This window comes from Sturnira hondurensis, unplaced genomic scaffold (genome assembly GCF_014824575.4).
Source record: "Sturnira hondurensis isolate 20B ecotype Veracruz unplaced genomic scaffold, ASM1482457v3 Scaffold0007406, whole genome shotgun sequence".
Taxonomy (NCBI): domain Eukaryota; kingdom Metazoa; phylum Chordata; class Mammalia; order Chiroptera; family Phyllostomidae; genus Sturnira; species Sturnira hondurensis.
Window position 1 is genome coordinate 17,647,191 of NW_028080037.1, and position 12,794 is coordinate 17,659,984.

General features: G+C 48.2%; 1 protein-coding gene across 2 annotated transcripts in view; it reads right to left on the reverse strand.

The window, feature by feature from the left end:
• PISD (phosphatidylserine decarboxylase) overlaps nt 1–12,794 on the reverse strand; it is a 33,459-nt gene that overhangs the window by 14,561 nt on the left and 6,104 nt on the right. The window contains exons 2-3 of one of the 2 annotated variants that reach the window (XM_037052572.1): nt 11,183–11,262; nt 7,902–8,077 (exon numbers count right to left, since the gene is read on the reverse strand). In XM_037052572.1, coding sequence (XP_036908467.1) covers nt 7,902–8,077; nt 11,183–11,262 — 256 coding nt within the window. Of the gene's footprint in view, nt 1–7,901; nt 8,078–11,182; nt 11,263–12,794 lie in introns of those variants that run through there. The other variant, XM_037052573.1, reaches the window with a different exon arrangement.

Here is a 12,794-nt window from a genome sequence, read left to right on the forward strand (position 1 = left end):
GGGAGGGGGATGGGAACACGGGCGACCTGGGAGAATGCTTGGGCTGGTTTGTCTTTCTACCTTTGCATGAACTGGAATGCTGCTCCACATGTCTTTAAAAATTCTGAACTGAGCCCTGGCTGGTGTAGCTCAGCGGATTGAGCGCGGGCCTGCGAACCAGATGATCGCGGTTCGATTCCCAGTCAGGACACATGCCTGGGTTGCAGGCCAGTTCCCGGCAGGCGACACATCAGAGGCAACCATACATTGATCTTTCTCTCCCTCTCTCCTTCCCTTCCCCTCTAAGAATAAATAAAATCTTTTAAAAAAAATTCTGAACTGAGGCATGACGTGAAAAAGCAGTGGTAACGTGGGGAGCGAGTGCGGAGCCCCCACTCACACAGGCCTGTCATCTACGGCTGCTCCCCAAACACCACAGACACCCCCATCAGCCCCCCGCAGCCGGGCTAAAGTGAACAAAACTGCGTTATTACACTCAAAAGTGTACTGATGTATTTAAGGGTGACGTTTCATTGTGTCTGCAATAGACTCACAAATAGTTCAGAGAAAAATAACACATACACACAGAGATAAAGCAGATGCAGAAGCAGAATAAACCATTAACCACCACTCAATCAAGGGGTGTGTATGTGGATGACAACTATCCTCTCAACTTTTCTACTCTGTTCAAATGTTCACAGTAAAAGAATGGGAAGACCTGGCTTTCAACCACAGAAAACCCCCCCAAATTCTCTGACTAGAGAGAAAAACCCAAGCTCCCCACGAAGGGCTGTGCACCGCAAGCTGGGCCTGCTCTCACGGTGCCCCATGTAGCTGCTGCTGCTTCACTGGTGGGAACCCAGGAGCCGGCCACTGAGCCAGGGCATGACCAGCACACCACGTGCCACTCCAGACCGGGTGCTGGTGTTGGAGAGCATACTCTCGGTGCCTGATGGGAAAGGCTGCTGCCACCCACAGCTCACTCTGCAGCCACAGGCCGTCCCGCCACTATGGAGTCCCCTCTGAGGCTTACTGAAGGAGGGCTGTGTGGGCTGCTTCTTCCCAAAGGGCCCCCACTGCCATAGGCTAGCATTCCCACCACATGCTCCTCTGTCCTCAGGTCAAGGAAGAAAGGACACAGTGGAAATGCCAGAGACCAATGGGAATCTGTCACCAGAGGTCATCCTGTGTGGAACCGCAATCACCTAGATGCTCACAGGAAACCCTGGAGTCACCGAGCCGCACAGCTGGGCACTCCCCAACACACCGGACGTCGCCCAGCAACTTCAGGGGTACAGCTGCCATGCACCTTCCGCCCCTCCTGTTAAGAAGTACTTCTGAAGGCTTTGTTCCCCCTTTTTGACTTACGGGGATAAGAGAACAGCATATTTGAAATCCAAGTGCCACACAAATGCAGAACCAGCCACAGCTCCAGGCACACCTGGCTGCCTCCCATCCCGTTCCTGCTGTGGCTGTTCATGCAGAGTGAGCTCTCCGTGGAGGCCCCTGCGGCAACCCCCCTCCTACTGAAGACGGAGCACCAGGTCTGGGCAGCCCGGATGAACACGCACTTTGACTGCAAACCCCCAGCTTTGCCAAGACATCGTGAGTTCCTGGGGGGAAAACCTCCCTCTAGGAAGTGTCTGCCCCATCCCTGGTGCTCTGACTGCTCACGGCTCCTGCGCTCAGAGCAGGAAGTCCATGCATACTGACCGGGCTGAGAGCACAAGCTCCTAGTTCAGTGCCACTTGGTCTAAATGTTAAACTTATAAATACTCTGAGCCAATATAAACAGAGAAGAAACGTGAAAAATGTTAAAGTGGACTCATATAAAGAAAAGCAAATTATAAACCATCTTAAGGTTCCAGAGTCTTGATGTTCCCTATTTCTGGCCTCAGTAAAGAGCCACTATACCCGCCTCACCTGCTCAAGTCAAAAACCAGGACTCATTCCCATTCCCCTTCCCCTCCTGCCTCCTATCCACCCCTGCCTCCTGTCCACTCTCCTTTCAGAACATCCAGAACTGAGTCCCTTCCCCCGCTTCACTGCTCCCACCCTGATACCCACCTCCACCGTCTCTTGCTGGGATATGTCAGAGCCTCCCGACAAGCCCCCTCGCACCCCAGCCTGTCTCCACAGTAGCCAGAGTGATCGGATCAGAGCCCCAAGCACTCAGCCCTCACTCAGAAGGCAGCGGGGTGTGTGAGGTCCTCCAGTCCTCCTACCTCTCTGCCCTCTGCACTCCAGCCACATGGGCTCTTTGCTCTTCCTCAGCAGCGATGGACACATGCTGTCCATCTCAAGCCTCGGCCTGGACCACTCTCCCCTCAATGGCCCTTGGCTTGCCCTTCTGCTCCTGCAGTCTCTACTCGAATGCCAAGTGAGGCCTTCCTTTCTGGCTGCCTCAGTCCCAGCACAGGACATCAGTGCCCTTCACCTGTTTAAGTTTTCTCCACAGCATCTTCACCCACCAATAAGGACAGAAACTCTGGTTCTATCCATGAATGGATCCCCAGCATCTCAACAGGGGCTGGCATATAGGAGTTCAAAGATTTGTTGAAGTGAACTCAAGAAGAAAGGAATCACTTTTATCTATGACTTTTGTTTCGCTAATATTCAGTGAGGTTCATGTGTCCAAGAATACCAACCACAAACGTACAATTGTTTTAGAAGCCAAATGCATAGCACAAACCGTATAGATGTTCACACTCTTTCAGACAATTCTACACCTGGGCATTCACCCTGCGGAAAAGGCCTACGTGCAAAGATGTGCTCAAAACCATTATTCAGAGCGGCAAAAGCCACCAGTGCACCAGAATCAACTGTGGTGATAGGGCCACTAACAGTGCTTCCACGCAGTCTTAAAAAGTCATCACACAGAGCAATACATATACGGCAAAAGGGGGCAAGATAAAAAACTGGTATATATCCATGTAAAAACAGACGAAGACAGGACGTGAACATGGAAAAGTAAAGCCCATGAGGACACCCAGTCAGTCCTGATGAGAAGGGGTGGGGATCGTGAGCACCCTCCCTGTTTCCCCAGGTTCTATTGGTGCTTTACCACTTCTGTTACTTAAAGGGACGGAGACTAGTTCACAAGGTGCCAATACTTTTCCGGATGAACAATCGTCCTTCAACAATAGGTGCTGGGAAACTGGATGTCCACATGCAGAAAAGTGGAACTGGACCCTAATCCTACGCCTTAAAAAAGTTTTAACTCAAAATGAGTGAAAGACAAACATAAAACTTAAAAAGATGAAACTCTTAGAGGAAAACAGAAGAGAATCTTTAGGACATTGGATTCAGCAATGAATTCTTGGATATGACACCAAAAACATAGGCAATAAGAATAAAAATAAACTGGACCTCATCAAAATAAAAAACTTTTGTGCATCAAAAGATATTATCAAGCCCTGCCTGGGTGGCTCAGTTGGTTGAAGCACTGTCCTGTGCGGCAAAAGGTTGCTGGTTCGATTCCCAGCCAAGACACATGCTCAGGTTGTGGGTTCAATCCCCACTCAGAGTGCATATGGGGCAATTGATGGATGTCTCTCGCACATCAGTGTTTTTCTCCCCCCTCCTTCCTCTCTCTCTAAAAATCAATAAAAATATCCTTGAGTGAGGATTAAAAAAAAGATATCAAGGGAGTGAGGGAGTGACACCCAGGGCTCCAGGATGTGTTAGCATGAGCCGTGCCGGCGAAGGAGGAGCTCAGTGAAGGAGAGCTGCCAGGCTGGACACGGATGTGCGATCTGAGCCCTCCGGGTACTGCTGGGTGTTTCAAAGAGGTAACTACGGGTATTGCAAGTATGTCAGTGTGAAGAAAGGGACCGTCCCCAGGGTGTCTGAGATGCTGGCAGCTCCCCTGCTTTTCGACTACTGCCTTTCTTGTAATTGTAGGGAACTCAAACATGAGTGGTGCTGTAAAGACCACTGAAGAGGACCCAGTGTGGAGTCCACATTCCTGACCATGACCTTTGCCCAGCACTTCTGAATCCTTTCATAACCTAATTAATGCCAGTGTAATAAAAGATGACTGGTCCTGGGAGAAGGAAGCGTGAAAACACAACCCACAGAATGAGAGAAAATATTTGCAAATATCCGTATCTGATAAGGGTCACGTTATCCAGAACAAGGAGTGGCCAAAAGTATGTTTACAGTTGTCCACATGGAAAACAACGTGATAACTTATACATAATATAGATGGCGCTGTGGTTTCTTCTGTACTGCTACCCAAAACAGACATTCTATGTCAATAAAGGCACGATGCCAGTGTAAGTTGTGCGACAGCACTGGGGTGCGGGAAGGAGGCCTACTGTGAACGCTCGTCTGCGACACCACACGCAACTTTTGGAGGGAGCACCCTCACACGCACAGACATGTAACCAGTAGGAGCCCTCGGAACACGGAGGCAACACACACATGAGCAGCCCTGGCGGGCAGGCCATTCACCTCCATCTCTTGCTGTCACTGTGTAACTTCTGTACTAAGAGCAACTTTTACTAGTAACCCGATACTATTCCAAGAGCATGGGATTTGGGGTCAGCAGATCTCATTTGGGACCCTACTCTGCTACCAACTGGTCTTTCCTTTTGTAAAATGGCTCTAACATTTGCCCTGCCCACCTCAGCCAGCTGCTGTAACCAAAAGGGTTCAGAAAAACCGCGCAACGCTGTTCACCATAAAGTATTATGAGTATCCTCTTAAGAATTTTGATCCTGGGGGATAAACTGATGTTTCTGCAGCACAAGAGACATTTATTTACAAGTGGGAAAGGGGAACAAAGACCCCTGCCGGCATCCTGACCAACAGGGACTAAGAGGAATGCTTCGTGAAGTGTGGGAAAGGCTGCACCGTCCGCTGTTCCACCTGCATCTATCTCCTGGAAATCTGGAAAATGCCATCTGGTAAAAAACCACCCCAGTGCCTGGGCCACGCCACTGATCCCAAGGGCTCCTCCCAGCGGTAACTACCAGTCTGTCTTCTCTTTCAGCTCTACAGAGGTCGCCGGATCTCAGGGATATGAAGGGACTACATTCCAGCCAAATCACCACCAGAGATTTCCATGTGCCACTTAAAAACAAAGCCCTGAAGGGAATCCTTGGTTCATCTTGTCATGGCTCCTAAATTTGACTTGTCATCAGAAATCGCCTAGGGGGCTTTGTTTTTTGTTTTAAGTTTGTTTTCAGAGAAAGGAGAAGGGAGGAAGGAGATGGAGAGAGAAACATCTAATGTGAGAGAGAAAACATCAATCAGCTGCCTCTCCTACACATCCGACCAGGAACTGAACTCACAGCTTAGGCATGTGCTGTGACCAGGGATCAAATCCATGACCTTTTGCTTTATGGGAGGACGCCCAACCAACTGAGCCACAGCGGTCAGGGCTCCTAGGGGGCTTTTTAAAAACAGAGATCTTGGGCCTTGCTCACACACTCGGGATGAGCCGGAAGAATCCACATGATCTCAAGTTCCCTAACATTCCAATGATCAGCCAGGTTGGTGTATTCTCTCATTTTTCATATGAGGTGACAGTGATTAGGTTGGGTAAGGGGTGGGACTAAGATCCAGCCCCCAGCAGCCAGTTTTGAACTCTCCCTCTCACAACCCGCTGCCTACCCTGAAATCTTACAATACCTACTTGGGAGACCAGACCATTTCCCCTATTTTGAAAATCAGGAGCAGTCCCTTGGCCATTTTACTCAACCAACAGAATGGTATCTAGCCCTGGCTGGTGTGGCTCAGTGGATTGAGCACCAGCCTGTGAACCAAAAGGTCACCAGCTGGATTCTCAGTCAGGGCACATGCCTGGGTTGTGAGCCAGGTCCCCAGTTGGGGGTCCGCAAGAGGCAACCTGTTGATGTGTCTATTATACATTAATGATTCTCTCCCTCTTTCTCCCTTCCTTCTCTCTTAAAATAAATAAATAAAATCTTAAAAAAAAAAAGGAATGGTATTTAACCTAAGTCCAGCTCTTTACCAAAGGGGCTTCAGGCCTCACACTGCACCAGGCCTCCCCACCCAGCCTCCTGTAGCTGTCCAGGGCCTAGAACTTAGGAGCTAATCAGCCCTGTCCTCGTTACAAACAATCGTCTTTCGGGAACTGACTCCTATATGGCAGTGATCCCAATTACACAAACAGTGGATGCTAAAAAACAAAACAAAACAACTACTGACATCGGTCTTTTCTGATTTTGGAAGTAGCCAATTTCTTTCAAATGTAGATTCTCTGGGGATGCCTCTGAGATGAGTGGGGATTTCCTGAAAGCAGGCGAGTGCGTCACAGGGTGAGTCAGCTGACAAGTGCCCGGGGACAGAGAAGCCAGTTTGGGTTTGACACGTGAGTGCAGTCCATCAGCCTCACGAATACTTGACTGGTCTAAAGGAAAAGGTTATGCTTACAGAGGAAACCATTAATGTCACGGAAAGCAAACAGAGCAGAGCATGCTTTGAAAGTGTGCCTCACACACAACGCAATCACCCTTTGCCAAAGGATTTTGTGCTATAACACTAGACAGAAAACCTTGCTTTTCCTGGTCTGAAGCAGGTGATTGTAAAGTACAAGGCATACACACCAAACACAGGCCCATGAGCACACAGATACTTCTCGGGACAACGGCACCTCCAGATCTGTAAGGCCAGGTGCCCAAGTCACAGCTTTATAGGACTGCTGGAAATCACATGAGACCTTTATACTGGTTTCCGCTGGAGGAAGAGGGTCGAAACCAAAGTCAAAACTGGGGAAGCCTATGATGTGTAGCATGTAACGCCAATTCCTAGATAAACCACATTAGAGCAGGAAGGAACCTCAGAGTCGTGTTCCAATCTGGCCCACTGTCTCATAGCCGGAGATACAGACACCCAGGTGAAAGGGACACACCCTAGCCCACACAGCCACTGAGGAGCAGGCTGGGACTCACCTCCAGGAGTCAGATGCCCTGGCCACCGGACCTGGCTGAGCTGATTACCAGTATGGAACGGTCCATGAGGAGACCCAATGCGTCATTCCAGATACCCTAGCATCTTTATTTGCATCCTCTCTTTTGCCCAGGCTACTAAAATCTATTAATAGTTCAGACTTTCCATTGTTAAATTGTGGCTGTGAAGAAGGTGATTTTAAAATGTACACGTTTACACTTTAGTTTCAGTATTTACTGAATGTCTGCTCTGAGTCAGGTGTGGTCCTGGGCCCCAGAAGCACAGATGAGTAAATGGCTCATCACGCACCATGTGCGGTTCAGCAACACTGAAGCCTGCCCCTGGCCCACATGGCCCGATTGTCAGGGGGGCCTTCTGAGCAGGAACAATAAAGGCCTTGGATTATCTCAGTCTGGTTCCTGGTGAGAACTCACCCACATCCCAACAGCCCAGCCATTTCAGCTCATCCTCAGACCAAGAAGGGCGTGAGTGGCCAGGATGCCAGCCCTGGTTCGTACCAGGCACGAACTCTGAGGACTTCACCAGCAGGAAATTTCTCCTCAGAGCCCGTGGGGAGACCAGGGGCAGGTCTGAGAACAGAAGGGAAGTCTGGTGTGACGCAGAAGATAATTCTGCATCNTTCCTGGTGAGAACTCACCCACATCCCAACAGCCCAGCCATTTCAGCTCATCCTCAGACCAAGAAGCGCGTGAGTGGCCAGGATGCCAGCCCTGGTTCGTACCAGGCACGAACTCTGAGGACTTCACCAGCAGGAAATTTCTCCTCAGAGCCCGTGGGGAGACCAGGGGCAGGTCTGAGAACAGAAGGGAAGTCTGGCGTGACGTGGAAGATAATTCTGCATCTGGCCAAAACCCCACTGGAGACATGAGCTCCAAGAAAGTACATTTCACTTTTTCAAACACTTAAACTTTGGGGCATTTAAAACGTGACAGGCATTTTCTCATGCCGCAGGAGAAATCAAGGTGGTTCCATCTCATTCCTACCTCCCAGTGACCAGCGAGTTTGGGTGGAATCTCCAGTCCCAGCTTCTCCAGCTCCCGCTCCCTATACTTCTCATACTGCCGGTAGCCCGCATAGCCACCGCCAGTCACAAACAGAAAGGGCAGGGGGCGGAACAGGAACAAGGTTCGAGCAGGGGCAGTGTGGACTTTTCTGGCATCTGCAACAACAACAAAAACAGGAAAATGTTGAGCCTGGGAAAAGGGGCAGGAGTGAGTCACACGAACACAGCACCAACAGGGGGCCAGGGAAAGTCAGCGTATCCCAGAAGCCCTCAGGAGAGGTGACTGGACCCTGGAGGACCTCACAGGTAGGTGTAACCCTGAGTCACTACTGAGACCCTTCTGTCTCCAAATTCTACCAGTTAGCAAGGGACAAGCACCTTCCCTATGAAACTACAATATTGTACCTTTACTGCCACTATAGTCACAGAATTTTAAGAAAACACTGAATAGCAAAGACATCAAGAAACTCATCAAGGCTGGCCCGCTGGGCACCAGCAGGCCCAGGACTTGGAGCCAGGTACCGTTTCTCACGCAGGGCCCTGGGCTCTTACTTCAACAATGGAGGTCCAATTTCGATTGGACACCACAATTCTCAAACGCAAAATCCCATAAGCTCTTACAGTGCAACAATCCAATTTAAAAATGTACATACCTTTAAAAGGATTTTAAAAGACACACCTTCAAAGAAGACAGACAAATGGCCAAAAAGCACACGAAATGATATTCAATATCTGTTACGGGTTGAACTGTGCCCTCTCAAAATTCGTAGATTGAAACCCTTACCCCCCATAGCTCAGAGGCAAGCAGGTAAAAATAAAGGCATCAATGGTGAGCCCCAATCCAATACGACTGGTGTCCTTACAAAAACGGGAGATTTGGACACAGACGTGCACACAGGGAGAATGCTATGTGGAGATGAAGGCAGAGGCTGGGGAGACGCATCTACAAGCCCAGGAAGCCAAAGACTGCGGGCAAACCCTCGGGAGCTGGACAAGTGGCATGGGACAGCTGCTCCCGCACAGTCCTCAGAAGGAGGCAACCCCGTCCAGAACTGTGAAAGGGTAAATTTCTATTGTTCAAGCCACGTGACGTGTGACACTGTTACAGCAGCCCTAGCAAATCAATACGGCATCACCAGTCATCAGGGAAATGCAAGTCAAATCCACAGTGAGATACCACTTCACACGCACTGGGACGGTTATAATCAAAAAGGTAAGTTTTAGCAAGGACGTGGAGAAATCTGAACGCTCATACCCATGCTGGTGGGACTGCGACGTGAGGCAGCCCCTTTGAAGCCCAGTGTGTCAGTTCACACAGTGTCAACTCTAAAATCACCACATGACCCCAGCCATTCTGCTCTCAGCCATTCTACCTAAAAGAAGGGAAATATGCACCTATGCAAACACTTATACAAGAGTGTCCAGCAGAAACATCATTCATAACACAAAAAAAATGGACACACCCCAAAGGTCCACCAACTGATGACCAGAAACACAGAACACAACACAGCCACACGGTGGAATATTCTCTGGAAAAACAAAGGGATGAAGCACTGACACATGCTAAACATGAACCCTGACAACACTATGTAAAAGCACCCAGTCACAGAATGCTGTGTACTGTGTGAGTTGTTTACATGAAGTGTCCAGTGCAGGAAACACCCACGGAGACGTAAAGTACGTGAGTGGTTGCCTGGGGCTGAGGGTAGGAGAGTGAGGAGTGACAGCCTGATGGGTCGAGTGTTCACGGCGTGGTGAGTAGGGAGTGAGTGTTCCAAAGGTAGAGGAACGCTTGCACAACTCCGTAAACACACTAAAAACCACTGAGCTGAGTACATGAAAGAGCGAATTTTATGGCAGGTGCATTCTGTCTCAATAAAACCGTTATCAAGACAGTATCTTAAGAGCTGAATTCTCGATAGCCTGGGCCAAGCCTGAGAGCACACCCTTCGTACTGCCTTTGACTTCCAACGAGAGGCAGTCACCCTGCTCCCTACACCATTGTCCCTCCAACATGTTTTCGTTGTTGCTGTTTCTTTTATCGATGAGCAAGTAGGGATGTCACTAATCTCTTCCATCTTCTAATTGTTCCTAATGAACACTTACTACTTGATAACTAAATGTTCTACCTCTGATGACCAAGAAAGACTTGTCAAAAGGCAAGACAAAAATTTCCTCGTTCTAAAATACTAGGCGATGCGAGACCTGTTGTGTCCCCTGCACTGAGCCCGGACCTCAGACCAGGCCCCTCTGCCGCGTGCTGTGCGGTCACCCCGGCCTTCCCGTCCACTGCAGGTCCCTTCCTCTTGCCTCCTCTGAGTACACAGCACCCTCCACTCCTGACCACTGCTCCGCCGCGTTTGTCCCTTTGTGGAAGCACAGCTTTTCTGCCATTCCACGATTACAGCCTGATTTCTGAGGCTCCCCACCTCCATCTTTCACATGATTCCAGCATTCAAGGCCTAATTAAACAACATGCAGATGTTCTCCTATTAACTACAATAAGCTTTCTGTTTCTGTTCACATTAACCACCTCTCTGTGTTCCCCGGGTACTCTTATTGGGCTGTTACACATGACCTTTTGGTACGATGAATAAAAAGGGTATGTATATATGTATGTATGTATGTATTTATTTATTTATCTATCTTTAGAGGGGAAGGAGAGAGGGAGAGAAACATCAATGTATGGTTGCCTTTTGTGCGTCCCCTGCTGGGAAATGGCCTGCAGGGAACCGGCCTGCAACCCAGGCATGTGCCCTGACTGGGAATCGAACCACAATCCTCTGGTTCGCAGGCTTAAAAAGGGTATTTAGATAATAAAGACAACGCACATTTTCAAAAGGGTTGAAATGGCTGCTTACAAGATCAAAACAGTTCACAACCCAGTGTTGGGAACTGACGCTCCCTGAGCACTTCCTGCTTGTGCGAGGGTAAACTGGGACAACTCTCTTTGAAGAGCCATTTGGCGTAAATTCAAACTATAAAATACATAAACCTTTTGATTCAGTCATTCCGCCTTTACAAATACATCCTGGAGACGCATGAAGAAACGAACGCCCAATGGCACTAAATGGTACAGTCATACAACAAACTACTACGCAGCCAGTGAAAACACTGAGAATCACAGCTAATGCTTCGGTGAAAACTCCATGCCAGGCACCGTAAGCACCTCACAGGTACTGTGGAGCAGGTGCTAAGTTCACCCCAGGGCACTGAGGAGCTCAGCCCAGAGAGGCCACCCCTCCTCCCAGTGTTACTTACTGGTAGAAAAGACTCTGAGGGGAAGCTTCCTTAGGGACTGCAGGCGATGGCTCAGGGCAGGGTTCTCACAGTGATACAGGCTGCAATCAAGCAAAAAGAACCATTACACATTTTTCTTAAAATTAAAAAAAAATTAGTAGCTCAACGGCAAAACGTGCACTCAGTGTACAGAGTCAACAGTAGTGCTGTATCAATGTCCCAGCACTATGTCTGGTTTTGACCGTTATCCTGTGGTGATGTGAGAAAATGTCCTTGTAGGAAAAAGGTGGAAATGTTTAAAGGTAAAGGGCTACCTACCAAGTCTGCAACTTACTCAAGTGCTTCAGAAAAACAAGTACATCTCCTCCCTCTTGCTCTCACACACACACTCATCCCCGAAAAAGAGGCCCTGGCCAGGTAGCTCAGTTAGAGTATCATCCCAATACTCCAAGGTTGTGAGTTCGATCCCCAGGCAGGGCACATACCAAAAAGGCAACCAAGGAGTGCGTAGTAAGTACAACAACAAATCAATGTTTCTCTTTCTCTCTGAAAAAGTCCATTTAAAAAGAAAGAGGAAGAAGGAGGAAGAATAAAGCAAATATAGTTAACATTTGGGGAGTACAGCTAAAGAGTACTTGGGAATTCTATATACTATTTTTATAACATTCGGTAAGTCTGAAACTATTTCACAATAAAAAATACTTTTTAATTGCGCATAAGACCACAAAGAGCAGGCGAGCCAGCGCTGCGACGGCGCAGAGCTGTGTTTCCGTACCCCAGAAGAGCTGTGTGTGGCCCAGACATCCAGCCCCTGCTCATTAAAGAGTCCATTACCGCAGGTGGCTGCAATTTTACATTTCAAATGGTCACCCTGCAAAGAGGCCACAAACCATCCACACTGACCTATCCTAATCTACTTCAAGTCTGGAACGCTCCACTGGTTTAGAATTTCCGGATTATCTTTTGTGGCTACTTTGCCACAGAAGCTACTTTGACAGAATGAACAGGTTTCAATTGTTCTGAGAAAAAAATGTCCAATTATTTTCATAACTTGAAGCTCTGAGAAAATACTTCTGATTTACTTTGTTTCATCTTCACCTGAGGAAACTGGACACATCCCCAGCGGCAAGAAGTGACCACACCAGCAAGTAAAACATTAACGAATTTTTAGTTAACAATGGGATCTCTCCTTAATTAAAAACCAAACATCCCGCTTTCAATTCAGACAGTGCTCCAGTGCAACATTTCCCCAAATGCCGACCTGAAATCTAAAATAAAAAACCATAGCCTTGTCAGTAAGGGTTTCTTTTTTCCTTGGAGCCCTTTACGATAGAAATAATAATTTATTATTAATGTCCAAACTCCTATTTTTGTGGAAAACGAAACTGCATCTAGGATTTTCATGCAGTAATACTTACTTTCATGGGTGTTTATATCTTATATAGATATCCTACAAGTATCATCAGATTTAGGCACCTTCATTTTCTCACATCGAATTCCCTGGACTTAAAAACACCTTTACAGCACAGTGAAAATATGGCTGATGTGATGATCTGATCCTCCTACAGGCAAACAGGTCTGTATGGAGAAGAAGCAGGGCCATAACCACCACCCCTGAGGCCGGAGAGATGCA